Raw genomic sequence first — 16,938 nt, 5'->3', positions numbered from 1 at the left:
TGCGTTTCAGGTTGAGGGAAGAAACATGATGCTGTGGGTTTTGGTGGTGACCACACTGTTTGTCAGTGATGTGGCAGGTAAAGTCCATTCATACCAGTAGTTTTATAAATCTATTGCTGTCAGTAATGAATAAAGGTACTGTGTTGGGACTGTGGGATATGGGAATTTGTGGGCATTGGGACTTTTCAGGATGTGGTCGGAATTGTCTCTTGTCCTTTTATACTTATCTCTGAGCCAGTGAGATGGAAGATGAGTCAGGGACAGGAAATATAGGGCTGTGACTATATGTCAGGAATCCAGGAGATGTGAGTAGAGGGTTTTTCAGGCACAGGTCTAATGCACTGAATATTGTGTATTTGATACCCATGGGGGTGAGGAATAACAAAATATTTTGTCTGCCCACATGATTCATCTCAAAATTTTGGTTTCCTTGGGTCATCTTTGATTAAACAAGTTTTATTTTTAAGAGTTGCTCTCAAAGTGTTTATTTATTCGATAAAGGTAGCATAGCAGTTAGTATGACAGTATTACAACTTGAGGCATCAGAGATCTGAGTTCAATCCTCCTGTCCTCCGTGAGGACTTTGTACATCCTCCTCACCGAATGTGCGGGTTTTCTTCGAGTGCTCTGGTTTCCTCCCATAGTCCAAAGATTATTAGGTTAATAGGTCAGTGCAAATTATCTCGTAATTAGGTTAGTGTTATGCTGGGGACTATTGAGTGTTGCTAAGCAGTACAGGTCGAAGGGCCAGAAGGGCCTATTCTATGCTGTATCATTTAATATAACTGATTTCTTCAGCAGTTATTTCTTCAGTGGTTTGATCAGGACACAACTGCGCAAGCGGGCGGACGTCAGCCAGTTAGAACAAAGAGAAGAGTTTAAAAGGAGACGGTTTTTTCTCCAGCAGTTTGATCAGGGCACAACTGCACAAGCACGTGGACGTCAGCCGGGTAGAACAGCGAGAAGAGTTTTAAAGAGACAGCTTTATATAGTGAATGTCAGAGAAGTGGGCAAAGGAGTAGAGGGAGACAGAGTAGAAGAGTAGGAGTTTTTCGTGTTATGTCTATCTGGTGCATCAATTATTTCACTTGGCTTAACTCCTAATTCCATTTTAAATGAAAGGGATGGGCAATTCCTCGGAAGTGAAGGAGACACTGCGGGCCATTGGAGAAATAACCAGAGGACGTTGTGAGAATGGCTGGTATGAATATTCGCCTACAAGATCCTGTTACCACTGTTTCACAACCTCAAAAACATGGAAAAACACTGAGGTAAGTCCTAGAAACCAGAGACTGATCTTGAAGATCTGTGACTGTTGGTCTCAGCTGGTTCATTTCCATAAACTCAGAGCACAACCTCTAGATGAAGTGTCTATGGTGAGTCCCTGTGTTCCAGGGTGTGTTTCACTGAACCTGTAGGCTCCAGTTTCTATCAGTCAGATCAATGGGTGAAATACTGTAGATTTTAGACTCATAGGTCATATCACATGGAAATGGACACTTCACCCCAACTTATCTACACTGACATTACTGCCCAATGAGCTTGTTCCATCTGTTCACCTTTGACCAACAGCCCTCTAAGCCATGTACTTATCTAGATGGTTTTTGAATGCTACTAATGTGCCCCCCCCCCACCAAATCATTATGTCTGGAGGTCATTCCAATCCAAATACACACCATTCTTTGTGTGAAGAAAGTGCTCCTGATGTTCCCGGGTCTGTCTGATCATAATATTCGGCTCTCTGGTTATTAGCACCTCCTCCCTGAGAGAAAGACCTGTGCTTTCACCTTCTCTAGGTCTCCACAATCTTACATATATCTACCAGTTCATCCCTCAATGTCCTAAAATTTCAGGGAATGAAGTTCTATTCTACACAACCTCTCCTTCTAACTCAGACTCTCAATCTTTTCTACACTCTTTCTAGTTTAATAACTTCTTTCCTATAACACAGCAACCAAAACTGTATACAATACTTCAAGAGCAGACTCAGCAATGTCTTGTTTAACTGCAGCATAACTTCCCAATGCCTGTACTCAATGGCTTCTGTGATGAAGTCTGCTGTGCCAAACACTTTCTTCACCACCCCTTCACCACCCCTTCTACTTGTAATGCAACTTACAGCAAATTGTGCCTTGTATCCCTCAGTTCCATGACACTCTCCAGGGAACAAACATCTATCATATTAGTCCTCCTCAATTTTGATCTCCCAACATACGATGCGATGAGTCCTTATGTTCCCGGATGCACTTCCCTGCAGTCTTGGGTTCTGATTTCTATTACCTAGATCAATGGGTGAAGTATTGAAGATTTTAGTGTCAGAGGTCATCTAGCACAAAAACGACCCTTCAGCCCATCTTGTACATTCTAACTTTACTGCCCAATGTGCTAGTTCCGTCCACACATTTGACCCACAGCCCTCTAAGCCTCTTCTGTACATGTACTTAACTCGATGGCTTCTGAATGTTGTTAGTATCTCCCCCTGCCTCAACTACTATTTCTGGAGCTCATTCCATTCCAAGCTCACAGCACCCTTTGTGTGAGCAGCACACACAAAATGCTGGAGGAACTCAGCAGGCCAGGCAGCATCTATGGAAAAGAGTACAGTTGACATTTCAGGCAGAGGCCCTTTCTTCAGGACTGTAGTCTTTTCCATTGATGCTGCCTGGACTGATGAGTTCCTCCTGCATTTTGTGTGTTTTGCTTAGATTTCGAGTATCTGCAGATGTTCTCATTTATGATTGGACGTTTTGTGTGAAGAAGCTGCCCCTGATACTCCTTGAAATCCCTTCCCTCCGATCTTTAAACTGAACCCGATTATTTTTAGGACGTTCCCCTAGAGAAATTTCATGTGTGTTCACTTTATCTATGCCTCCCCATGATCTTGCACCAATCAATTCACCCCTCACGCTCCTAAATTTCAGGGAATAATATCTTTGTCTACACAATCTCTACTTGAAACTCAGACACTCATGTCCAGGCAACATCTCAGCAGATCTTTTTTTGTACTCTTATCAGTTTAGTAACTTCTTTCCTGTAACAGCACAACCAAAACTGTACACGATATTCCACATGTATCCCTTTATTTAACTCAAAATACCGTCGTAATTCCTCGGCCCGAAATATCGACTGTACTCTTTTCCATAAAAGTAGCCTGGCCTGCTGACTTTCTCCAGTATTTTGTGTGTGTTATCTTAATGCCTTGTGTGATTAAGGCCACTGCACCAAGCACATTTTTCACCATCCTATCTGGCTCAGATGCTGCTTTTAGCAAACTCTGCACTGGCACTCTGTCCATAGCACCCTAGGGCCAAATATTCTCCATGTTGATCTCCAACAGATGCAATGCCTGATTAGACAGCCAATTGCAAATGCTCAGTCCAGAGACAAAGCTGATTTTTCCAAATCTTCTCCACTGTCTGCAACATCTCCTATTTTAGTATCACCTGCAAACTAACTAATCATCCCTTGTACGGTCACATCAACATCATTTATATAAAATAGAAAGACACAAAGGGGAAACTCCACATTCCAGAGTTAACACAGAGCTGGTTTTGACACCAAAGTGTCTGAAGAAGACGAACTCTGTGTCTTATAAACAAAGTTGCAGAATTTCCAACATCAGGTCAAACGATTTACTGAGGGCCCTGTGGAAAGATGAAAAATGCTGATTCTCATGAACCCAAAATTTACATATTTTATTTAAAGATTTCCTGCAACAGAGAGAAACATTATGGACAGCTGGCTTCTGTGACCTCATGTGAGCACAACGAGTTCATTTCCAAGGTGGTGCGTAAGGCGACCAATACTAGACGACTAGTTTAGATTGGCCTGTAGGATGTATGCAAGGTAAGTTAACTATGACATTACATTGCCATCACAGTTAGAATTTTATATGACATCCTGCAGAGTAGCAGGCGTGTGGCAGTGTGGGGGTTCAGTTACTGGGTGTATCCTAATGACCCAGAGACATGACTTTGATCCCAGCTAGCAACCCGGGAAATTGGATCCAAGTCAATAAAACCCAATAAATCTGGAATCAAATATTACTATCAGAAATGGTGACAATGGAACCACCAGATTGTTGTAAAAACTCCTCCAGCTCACTGTTGTTCTTCAGGGTGAGGAATCTGCCATCCTTCCCCAGTCTGGCCTCACTGTGACTCCAGAGATCCATCGATGTGTGACTCTCACCAGCCCTCTGAAATGGTCAGAGGATTGAACTGAACTGGATTGAATTGAATTGACTATTTCGTACATCCTTCACATACATGAGGAATAAAAATCTTTATGTCACGTCTCCATCTAAATGTCTAAAGTGTAAACACAGCAATTTATAATAATTTATAATAAATAGAACAGTCAATGCAACATAGGAATACACTCAAATCAGTGTGATGTAATCAGTCTGATGGCCTAGTGGAAGAAGCTGTCTCAGAGCCTGTATGTCCTGGCTTTTATGCTGCAGTACTGTTTCCCGGATGGTATAGCTGGAATAGATTGTGGTTCGGGTGACTCGGGTCCCCAATGATCCTTTGAGCTCACACCTGCCTTTATAAATGTCCTGAATCATGGGAAGTTCACAACTTTAGATGTGCAGGGCTTGTCCGCACTACTCTCTGCAGAGTCCTGCGATTGAGGGAAGTACAGTTCCCATACCAGGCAGTGATGCAGCCAGTCAGGATGCTCTCAATTTTGCCCCTGCAGAAAGTTCTTAAGATTTGGGGGCCCATACCAAACTTCCTCAACCGTCTGAAGTGAAAGAAGCGCTGTTGTGCCTTTTTCACCACACAGTGGTGTATACAGACCACGTGAGGTCCTCAGTAATGTGGATGCCAAGGAACTTAAAGCTGCTTACCCTCTCAACCTCAGATCCATTGATATCAATAGGTATTAGCCCATCTCCATTCCTCCTGTAATCCGCAACCAGCTCCTTTGTTTTTGTGACATTGAGGGAGAGGTTATTTTCTTGACACCACTGTGTCAGTGAGATGACTTCTTCCCTACAGGCCACCTCGTTATTGTTCAAGATAAGGGCAATCAATGTAGTGTCGTTGGCAAATTTAATTAGCAAATTGGAGCTGTGGGTGGCGACACAGTTATGTGTGTACGGGGAGTAAAGGAGTACACAGCCCTGAGGGTGATTAGAGAAGGACAATAAATGCTCCTCTGGCCAGTGTCACTGAGTCCTTTCTCAATTGCTTCATCATCTTTCTTTGAGAGATCAGAATTTGTGTTTATGTTCTGTGACTATCTCTTCCCTCATTATCCAAGTTGTCTTTATTCCTCTTCCTTGACCTTCACTCTTAGATCCGGTTTCTTTTGTTCCAAGGATTCTGTTACTTCCGTGAGATTTCCCCCACCCTGACAGTCTGTCAGTTAAAATCTCATTCACTGCCCTGTTTATCTTGTCTGCGCATATTCTGATCTCAATCTTACTTAAGTACAGCTCCTCCCTGTACCATTAAGTGGGAGGTTATTGAGCATTTCCACAGAAATAATAACTGACTTATACTCCACAGGACAAGAATTTCATATGGAATGATGAATCTTCAATCAGATACCTGAACTGGGCTAATGGAAGGCCTCTGGATCCTAAATACAGACAACAGTGTGTGGTCACTAATTATGGGAGTAAGTGGTAACACTATTACATATTTTATTCTCTTTGATTTTAGACATGGCATTCAACAGGACATTGTCAAAATGTACTGGTCTTTACAAAGAGGGACTGAACAAACCCCATGAGTCCAGTGCTCGACAGAACTGTTAGGGGAGGATAAATGGGATGTAATGCAGGGGTCAGGGGAACAGACAGTGCATGAAAGTGAAAAAAAAACAATGCTGGAAATCTGTAATAAAACCAGCAATTTCACAAATACTCAGTGGGTCAGGTAGCATCTATGGAAAGAGCAGCAGAATTAATATTTCACATTGAAAACCCTTAGTCAGGATCAGCTGAGAGTAATTGTGCAGATGGAGAATCACACAAGGGTAGTAACATCAGGTTGTCACAGTTAACTGCAGTTAAATGAACTCATAGAAGTGAAACAAAAATTCTGACTGACTGGAACCATCCAGTCCACTGCAGACTTAATATAACCTCCTAGAGGGTGAAGTCCATGAAACAGTGAGGGTTCAGTTTATTTCTGATGTGACAAGCATGTTGTCTAGCCCACGCAGGGAGATCCAGCACAGCCACTTCAGTGAATATTGTGAGGTGTCAGGTTTCGGCAACTGGTACTCTGACTGCACATGGACCACAACATGAAGTGATTCCCTTTACTTAAAAGGCAAATTTATGGATCAAGATTAGAGATCACAGACACTGACTCAAAAGGATGAATCATTTAGGCTAAAGAGGAAACAGAAAATGCTGGAAGCACTCAGCAGGTGAGGCAGCATCTGTCCGGAGAGAGAAATAGAGATAATGTTTCCATTATTGACCTTCCTATTTCTCTCTTCACACCCACTGACCAACCTACTGAGTATTTCCAACATTTCCTTCAGATTCCCAAAATTTACAATATTTTGCTAATCTACAAGCAGGTAAACATTGGATTCATTTCTCTGTTTCTAGGTCCTGGTGTTTGGCTTGATATGTATTGCAACAGAGCTTATAACTATGTTTGTGCCTACAAACTTCACTGAATTTAGAAGACTCCTGATCCAGCCATTCAGTGCCTTGATTTCTTTGTAGCCGCTCTCACTGTCTGCGGTGACTGTACTCACTTAGTTTCTCAGCCAATAATAAAGAGAATTGCATCCTGAGCTGTGTGTTTGTTGTTGTGTGAGTCGAGTTTCCAGCAGCTTTCCTGTCCCACTGAACTGAGGAGAAGGCAGCACAGACTTTGCAAACTCAACATTTTCTCTTTGGCCACATATGGTATGTCAGGTCCTGGTCCTGCACATGGAAGTGAAATACAGGCTGGTGAGGGGAATTCACTGGAATAGTTACAGGTTTTACAGGACTGAGAATGGGCTGCTTCTTTGATTGTTCGCCCATGTACTTCAAGAGCAATAACCCTGACTGATGCCTCTTGCTCTAGTCTGGGGGTTGCTGTTGCATCAAAACTCAAAGTTACATCAAACCACCCCCCCCCCCCAGTCTCATTGTGATGGGGGGAAGCATCGGCAGAGCTATCAACAGAACATCCCTCACTGAAGATCGTAACCCTGAACTAAACAACAGCAGGATCTCCCAGTGGCCACCCATTTTATTTCCACTTCCCATTCCCATTCCGATATGTCCATCCATGGCCTCCTCCACTGATAGCGCCACACCTAGGTTGAAGGAACAACAGCTTATATTCTTTTTGGGTACCCGCCAACCTGACGGCAAGAACATCGAATTCTCTAACTTCCAGTAATGCCCTCATTTCCCCCTTCGTCATTTCCCATCCCCTTTTCCCTCTCTCACCTCATATCTCCTTACCTGCCTCCCTCTGGTGCTCCTTCCTTCTCTTTCTTCCAGGGTCATCTCTCTCTTTCAGTAATCAACTTCCCAGCTCTTTACTTCATCCCTCCCCCTTCAAGTTTCACCTATCACCTGGTGTTCCTCTTTACCCTCCCCCACCTTTTAAATCTACTCCTCAGCATTTTTCCTCCAGTCCTGCCGAAGGGATTCAGCCCAAAATGTCAACTGTACATTTTTCGATAGATGCTACCTGGTCTGCTGAGTTCCTCCAGTATATTTTTTTACTGCTCAGATTTCCAGCAAGGCTAATGGAATATTTACGGTGGCAGGGTGGTGATACGTCTCTACCAAATGAGGTGTAACGTGCATCTTCCCCTCTGCTAGCCTTGGGCAAGGTGTAGCATCTGCTCAGCTCTCCCAGTAGGATCATGTGAAGCCAAGGGAGCTTTCGTGGATGACCATTTGAGCAGCTGGTGAATAGGTCCTGGTTATGCGACCTGCTGCGTACCAGCAGCAATAGATCACAAATTGAGTCAGGTTTTAATGTTAAAACCATTATATTTATTAGTATCTACTCAAAAATATAGAAAATTAAATGAAATAAACAGAAGTTAACAGTGTTATGTGTGAGTGTGGCTCCCAAACTATCAAGCTCAGGAACAGTTCTTAAAGTATTAAGATGTCAAACTACAAAGGTCCAGTAATCTACAGAATAAGTGAAGGGAAGGACTGGTAAATCCACGTTAAAATGTAGAGAGGAGGTGATCAAGAAGAATTCCACAGGTTCCATGCTGGAAAAACAAAGTAACAGTCACAGAAGATCCCAGTCATCGAGTTGTATTCCAAAATCCACGTAGAGCTAGTACAAGGTGACAATTACGGAATATTCCTTAGCACATAACAGCCAAATCCATGTAAGGGTTAACGAAAGTGGTTAACACAGAATACTCCAAAAATCCACGTACGGATCATCAGAAATGACAGTCACATATCCAATACGCACTGTGTGCCACTCATTCACCTAATCCTTTGAGCATGGGAAAGTACCTAACTTCTTCACCCATTACTGTAGCTAGTCTTCTCCCTCTCCCTCTCCCCCTCCCTCTCTCCCTCCCAACCCCAGCAGTCTGTCCATATTTTGTTACTCTGACGTCATTCTCCCACCTCATCCAGGCGCTTAAAGTGACACCCATAGTAAACAAAACCCGTGGTCACGTAGCACCTCCTCCCAAGAAAGAAAAATTTTGATCTGCAAGAGTAAAATTTTAACTACAAACTACAATATAGTAAACAATATATATACAGTTACCATCTAGCACGCTACAGAATAATATAACACATTGCAGGAGCGTATGCAAATAGTAAATTCCATGCCACAATTAAAAGTACATTTCAAGCTTAACACCTAGAAAGACAGTTGGCAATTATAATATCTCTGTCTTTAATGTGAATTTTCATGAGATCATACTCCTGCAAAATCAAACTCCAATTCAACAACCTTCTATTTTTTTTCAGCTTACTCAAAAACACCAATGGATTATGATCTGTATAAACAACAAGTGGTTTCTGAGCTGTGCAAACATAAACATCAAAATACTGCAAAGCCAAAATAAGTGACAATAATTCCTTCTCTATGGTGGATTAATTTATTTGATGCTCATTGAATTTCTTTGAGAAGTACGCCACAGGATGATCAATATCATCATAATCAACGCTTTGTAGTAACACTGTTCCTGCAGCTTCATTATGGCATCCACTGCTGTGCAAAATGGCTTTGCAAAGTCAGGTGACCTGAACACAGGTTGGTAACATAACATGGCCTTCAATTTAACAAATGCCTCCTGGAAAGGCTCTGTCCAAACAAATTTTTCACCCTTCTTCAGAATGTTAGTCAATGGGAGGGCAATATCAGCAAAGTTCTTACAGAACTTGCGATGATACCCGACCATTCCCAGGAATCTTCTAAGAGCTTTTTTACTGGTTGGAATGGGAACCTCAGAAATTGCCTGAACTTTTGCCTGAACAGGAGCCAACCTGCCTTGACCTACAACATAACCAAGATAGGTCATAGTGGCATGGCCAAATTCACTCTTAGCTAAGGTTGGTAAGGTTAGTAAGGTTGGCCTTTGAGAGCCTTTCAAACAGTTTTTCTACTGCAGAGATATGGACTTCCCAGGTATCATTTCCTGTGACCAAATCATCAATATATGCATCTGCGTGCTTTAACCCTTGAATTACAGAATTTATCATTCCCTGGAATGTTCGATCCTGGAGCATTTTTCATTCCAAATGGCAGAACATTGTATTCATATAACCCAGAATGTGTTACAAATGCAGTGATTTCTCTACCTCTATCTGTTAATGGAACACACCAATACCCTTTAACAGATCGATTTTTGTAAGAAACTTAGCTTTTCCAACCTTGTATACACAATTATCCACTCGAGGGATGAGATAAGCATCTGTTTTTGTTATAGTATTCACCTTCCTGTAATCAGTGCAAAACCTGATACTACCATCTGGTTTAGGTACTATGACACAAGGTGAGCTCCAATCTGAAGTAGAATGCCTAATAATACCATTTTCTAACAAATACTCAATTTCTTGTTCAGCGAGTTTACATTTTTCAATATTCATGCAATACAGATGTTGTTTTATAGGTTTGGTATCACCAACATCTACATCATGTGAGGCTACTGCTGTACTTTTTGGAACATCAGGGTTGCTGCTGCTGTGGCTGTAAATGAGCCAATTTCTCATGAAGATTTTCCAAAATAGTTGAATTTGTCAATCTGGCTGAAATAATGTTTGATTTAAAATGAGCCTCAGTAGGATCAGCTAGTAAATTTCCAGAGAGCTCAGATCCATCATTATTTACAACCACCACCACAACTGCAGTCTGCTTTTCATGATACGGCTTAAGCATGTTTACGTGACAAAGCTGTGTTGGCCTTCTTCTATCTGGTGTTTTGACTACATAATCCACATCATTGACCTTAGACACAATTTCATAGGGACCATGAAACTTAGCTTGCAACGAGTTTGCTTGCACAGGGAACAAAACAAGAACCTTATCTCCCGGCTTGAATGACCTAATTCTGGCTTTCTTATCATACCAGGTTTTCATTTTACTCTGAGCAGATCTTAAATTTTCCCTTGCCAGGTTGCAAACCTTCTGTAATCTGTCTTTGAATTTTAAAACATAGTCCAACAAATTTATATGCAGGTCATTGCTAATTCACTGCTCTCTTAACAATGCCAGAGGACCTCGGATGGTGCTCAAACACAAGCTCAAATGGGCTAAAGCCTCTTGCACAGACTCTTGAACAGACTCCCTTACTGCAAATAAAAGCAAGTGAACTCCCTCATCCCAATATTTCACATTGTCAAAACAGAATGTCCTAATCATGGTTTTGAGAGTAGAATGGAATCTTTCTAAGGCCCCTTGGGATTCTGGATGGTACGTAGACAATGTGATCTGTTTAACTCCCAGTTCGTAAACTACCTGCTGGAATAATCCTGACATAAAATTACTTCCTTGATCAGACTGGATTTCTTTAGGCAAACCAAATAGGGTGAAAAACTTTATGAGCGCCTTCTACACAGTTGGAACTTTGATATTCCTGAGAGGCATTGCTTCTGGAAATCTAGATGCTGTATACATGATGGTTAGCAAATACCGATGGCCAGTTCTAGTCTTTGGCAATGGGCCAACACAATCCACAATAACTTTAGAAAAGGGTTCACCAATGCAGGAACAGGCTGTAGCGGAGCCACTGGGGTGACCTGATTAGGTTTACCCATAACCTGACAGGTGTGACAAGTTCGGCAAAATGTCACAACATCTTTCCTCAAACCATGCCAGAAGAACTGTTACAAAACTTTGTCCACAGTTTTATTCACACCAAAATAGCCACCCAAGGGCATACTATGGGCCAAGGCTAAAATCTCATTCCTATAGACTTTAGGAACTACAACCTGGTGAATAATTGCAGGACTATCAGGTGGTCTCCACTTCCTCATTAACACTCCATCCCTGATATAATATCCTACTGGCATTTTCTCAATCTCTTCACCTGAGAGAGCTCTTTCTCTCAATGCAACAATCTCAGGGTCTCTAGTCTGTTCCGCTATAAACTCTTTCCTGGACGGAGACAAATCTTTATAGTCAGACCTAATACAAGGGTCTTGGTCCAAGAGTGAAGGAAGGAAAGTCACTGACAGGTCATCAAAACCTGAATCCCGATTTGGGTTATCATGGGTAGCAGAACCATCTGCACTGGCAAGCTTCTTGGCCACAGCTCGAGTTACTGTGCAGGATGGGTAAACATTAGAATCCACCTTTGGGTCATCAGTGATTTGCTTAGTGGTCAGCTGCACTACAGGGACAACTTTGCCACCTGCTAGGTCATTCCCTAACAACAAAGAAACACCTTTCACCGGTAAACTGAGCCCTAGTCCTATCTTAACAGGTCCTGAAACTAACTCTGACTTCAAAATTACCTTGTGCAGAGGTACAGAAACAATGTCACCCCCAATGCCTTGAATAAGGTTCACCTCACCAGTGGCAGTCTCATCACAAAACTCTAAATCATTGTCTAACAAGAGTGACTGAGAAGCCCCAGTTTCTCCAAGGATTTTCACTGGCACTGGGAGTGACCCTTCATTTACTGAAACAAATCCCTCTGACACAAAAGGAATGAATTCTTCCCTAACTAAACCAGACGTCTCAGCCTTTGACAGAGCTTCATCCGAATGTCTGGAACCCTGTGGGTTCACAGGTGTTTCGAAGCGCTGAATACAGGCATCTGGAACTACCTCCTTTTCATTCTTCTTCCTCAGGAGGAAATAATTAGCCATAGCATGACCAGGTTTCCTACAATAGTGGCAAGTAGGACCAGAGCATTTCTCCGTTAATTGCTTCCCTTCATCCTTACCTTTGTCACTCTTTCCAGATTTGATTTCTGGTTTACCTGGATTGTCCATGCTACTCTCTTGGATGGTCCTACCTGGGGTAAGCTTAAACTTGTGGGTTAGAGCAAACTCATCTGCTAACTTAGCAGATTCCTGTAAAGTTGCAGCATCCTTTCCATCTAAATATGTCTTTATATCATTATGGACGCACTTTTAAACTCTTCAATTAGAATCAACTCCTTCAATTTGTCATAATCATTGTTCACATTTTGAGATGTGCGCCATGGTTCAAAACACATAGACTTTTCATAAGCAAGTTCCACATGAGTCTGGCTCACAGATTTTCTCAAATTCCTAAATCTTTGCCTACAGGCCTCTGGAACCAACTCATAAGCTTCAAGCACAGCCTGTTTTACTGTCTCATAGTCAGTTACATCTTCAACTGATAGGGCAGGATAAGTCTGCTGAGCCTTACCTTTAATTACACTCTGCAACATGACAGGCCAACACTCTCTTGGCCACTGTAGGCTCTGAGTAACTTCCTCAAAATGCTGGAAGTATTTATCAACCTCAGCTTCATTAAATGGAGGAACCAATCTAACTTCCCAACTGGCAACAAACCTATCACTACAGCCAGAAGTTTGATCCATGTACTTTATCTTCTCCAGCTCAAACTGCCTTTGTTTGTCTCTTTCCGCAGCTTCAAACTGCTTTTGGCTTTCTCTTTCCTCAGCCTCTGGCTGTCTTTGTCTTTCCTCAGCCTCTAGCTTTCTCTGCTTTTCTCGTTCCTCGGCTTCTAGATTAAGTTTCTCGAGCTCTAACTTTAGTTGTTCCATCTTGTACTGATGGTCATCTGATTTACTTTCAGGAAACATTTCTAACACCTCGGCTTCAAACACACCCATAGAGATATAGTGCTCAACTATTCTCCTCTGAATCTTTGCCTTTTTCATAGCTGGCTTTACCGTAAGAATTTTAACCTCTTAGCAATGACCAACAACTCTGCCTTTTTAGCTTCCTCTAATGCCTCAGAGGTTGGCAATGCCAGGAATTCATCAATATCCATTGCTGCTGGTTTCCACACACAAGTCAATCAAAAGGGAAGTAATCAATCAGATCGATAATCCATCAATCAATAAACAATTTGTTCAAAATCGCGGAGGAGCCCCCACTTTATGTTACATACCAGCAGCAGTAGATCACAAACTGAGTCAGGTTTTAATGTTAAAACCACTATATTTATTAGTATCTACTCAAAAATATAGAAAATTAAACAAAATAAACAGAAGTTAACGGTGTTATGTGTGTGTGGCTCCCAAACTATCAAGCTCAGGAACAGTTCTTGAAGTCTTAAGATAGCAAACTAGAAAGGTCCAGTAATCTACAGAATAAGTGAGGGGAAGGACTGGTAAATCCATGTTAAAATGAAGAGAGGAGGTGATCACGAAGAATTCCACAGGTTCTATGCTGGAACAACGAAGTAACAGTCACAGAAGATCCCAGCCGTCGAGTTGTATTCTGAAATCCATGTAGAGATAGTAGAGATATTACAAGGTGACAGTCACAGAATATTCCTTAGCACAGGAGGTCACCATATAACACATCTGAATCCATGTAAGGGTTTACGAAAGCGGTCACCACAGAATACTCCAAAAATCCATGTATGGATCATAAGAAGTGACAGTCACATATCCAATATGCACTGTGTGCCACTTATTCACCCAATTCTTTGGGCATGGGAAAGCATCAAACTTCACCCATTACTGTAGCAAGTGTCTCTCTCTCTCTCTGTCTTTCTTTCTCATAGTGTCCCAGCAGTCTGTCCACATTTTGTTATACTGACGTCATACTCCCACCTCGTCCAGGTGCTTAAAGTGACGCCTACAGTAAAGGAAACCCATGGTCACGTAACAGACCATTGAATCTAGGCAAAAAATCTCCAAAGAGTATTGATAATGACTCAGGTTGCCCATCTTCTACAGGCACTTCCCAGAAGAAGGCAATGGCAAACCACTACTGTGAAAAATATTCCCAAAACCAATCATGATCATCCACGTAATGTTCCAGCTCTCAACACCGTCAGCACGTTGGAGGTAAGAGAGGAGCTATGTATAAGGTAGGACTTGTCCATCATAAAAGGATGGTCAGATGCTTAGAACAAAGTGTCATTGGGTAACGGGGCACTACAGCACAGAAACAGGCCTTCTGTACAACGTTGTCTGAGCAGACATGTTAATCCGCCTGGTCCCAGCTACCTGCACCCAGATCAGCGCCTCCATGACCCTCATGTCATGCACCTTTCCAAACTTCTCGCACATTTTACATTCCACTGCTTCTGCAAGCAGCTTGTTGCACGCTCACCTGCCGATAATTTCCTGGTTTATTGTTTCTTAAACAATGGAACAACATTAGCAACCTTCAGGCCTCCAGTTCCTCACCCGTGCCTAAGGACATTTTAAATATCTCTGCCAGTGGTGTGTATTTAATATTTGAGTAATATTGTAAAGACATTGTTTGATTAAGCATTCTTTGTTGTTCGCAGAATGCCCTGCAGTTGAGATGTGAAAGTACGTAAATGGCAGACGTCATTACGCAGGTACATTATACATACAAACCTTGCTTGAAGTAAAAACGAAACGAAGACTCGCTTTCTTGGGCTTCCATCAATTAATTTTGGGTTTTAAAGTTATAAAACATAACTGTGGTGACGAGGAAGTTTTAAGCAAACCCGAGGCAATACAAATCTGTTGAAGCGCAGCAAGAAACGACTGAGTAAAGAAAAACACCACAGCCTGTGTTGTTCGGAAGGGAAGAAACGTTCCAGTAAAAAAAATAGGCAGAAAATGGACAAATTCACGGGCTCATAAACAGCGAGTATCTGGTGATATTAATCATAAATTTAAAAATGATCAGAGATGGCTGGCTGCATTGAAAAGATAGACACGTTCAATTGTACAATGGTGTAATGTGAAAGGTTAACTTATTTGCTGATCGAATATTGTTCGAAAAGTCGCTTCCACCCTGCTAGCCAAGGAATGTAGGCGACTTCCCATTGGTTAGCCTCCGTGCCCTGTGGCACTGGTTTCTGGTTCCAGGTCAAGTGCTGCGATACCTGTAACTGGTGCTCAGGTTTCAGGTGAATGAAGGTGAACGTACGTATGCTATCTCTCCCTTGACCCCGAACCCCAGGCTGAAAGCCGTGGGCAGTGCTGGAGAAACTATTTGGAAGGTGTGTTGCAGTTAATAGGGAGAGAGGCTCATGTATCAAGTGCACGCCTAGATAGGTAGTTGTTTTTCGCTAGTTTAATCTTGTTGTGTAACGGACAGATTTAATAAATGTATTGAGTGTTTAGTGTCGTAGTTTCTATAGTTTGGGTAACTTGGATGAGAGCTTGTTCGACTTACATTCAGTAAAGTGTTTCAATGCTTGAATAAACAGTTGTACACATCCGCAATCAGTATCTGCTGTTTCACTTACCGAATCTGCGAATCTGCAACATTTGGCGCTTGAAGCAGGAATCGGTGACCGTAACAGGAGTTAACAATATTCAGAAGTAAGTGCAAGCAAAAGAGTTCCGCATGAGGGGAGTAGCGAGTCACGAGATGGTGCTCTCCCGGGTTTGGTAGTCTCGCCAGTCTACTAGCAGATTATGGCAATCCAGTGGATTGGTCAAACAGCTTGGAACCCCACAGGGAGAAGATCGGACACCACATCGTAGCCCTCTAAAAAAAAGTCAGCGTCCCCAGATGGTAATGGGAGCCAGGAGCCAAAGGGGGTTGTTTTTTGACTGTTTAAGGCATCAAACTGAGACAATTGTACAGAGAAAGCAGGAGATAACAAGTTCAAAGAATGAGGTGGAGGTGCTGCAACAGTTCTGTACCACAGTGGAGGAAACTGCCCGAACGGCACAGACTCAGGCCAGGGAGCTAGAAAATAGGGGTATGGAGATAGCTCTCCAGCTGGTGATGGTGTAGCAATCAGAGGCTGCTTGATGGGCTAAATGGCAACCAGATCCCGTTAAGGTTCGAACCTTGTTACTGCGGGGAGATGACACCTACATGTGTTTGGGAAATGAGGTCATCGGGCTGAGTAGTGAGTATGTGGAAGAGGAAATAAAGCAGAGTATCAATTACCATACCCCTACATCCTGACTCGGTAAAGGCCAGACCGGGAACCATGCAGTCCCATACCCGGCATGGGGGCTCTCCACCTCCTCCCCTCAGGGCAGAGGTGGGGGAGGAACGGGGACAAGTGAGGAGTTGTATGATTGGTCCCGCTGAGATGACTGATATCACAGAGTTTTCTGCCAAGGAACTGGCGGGATTGGGGTATTGGTACAGGCAGAAGTCAGGATGTGTGATTTTTATAAATGACCTGGATGAAGAAGTAGAAGGGATGGTTAGTAAGTTTTCTGATGACATAAAGGTTTGGGGGTATTGTGGATAGTCTGGAGGATTGTCAGAGGTTACAGCGGGACATCGACAGAATGCAGAACTGGGCTGAGAAGTGGCAGATGGAGTTCAACCCAGATAAGTGAGAAGTGATGCATTTCAGTTAGTTAGATGAGTTAGATTTGATTATGAGGACACTCAGTCCTCATTTATTGTCA

The 16,938-nt window shown here is 42.5% G+C and overlaps 1 protein-coding gene across 1 annotated transcript; it reads left to right on the top strand.

The window, feature by feature from the left end:
- The first annotated feature begins 14 nt into the window (after positions 1-14).
- LOC134359225 (C-type lectin lectoxin-Enh1-like) lies at positions 15-6,738 on the top strand. Its single transcript, XM_063072182.1, has 4 exons — positions 15-77; positions 1,123-1,271; positions 5,520-5,631; positions 6,578-6,738. The coding sequence occupies exons 1-4, from the start codon at positions 26-28 to the stop codon at positions 6,646-6,648; spliced, it is 384 nt and encodes a 127-aa protein (XP_062928252.1). The 5' UTR covers positions 15-25; the 3' UTR covers positions 6,649-6,738.
- Positions 6,739-16,938: the final 10,200 nt, after the last annotated feature.

This window comes from Mobula hypostoma, chromosome 20 (genome assembly GCF_963921235.1).
Source record: "Mobula hypostoma chromosome 20, sMobHyp1.1, whole genome shotgun sequence".
NCBI classification, from domain to species: domain Eukaryota; kingdom Metazoa; phylum Chordata; class Chondrichthyes; order Myliobatiformes; family Myliobatidae; genus Mobula; species Mobula hypostoma.
This window is presented reverse-complemented; position numbering and strand designations above follow the sequence as displayed.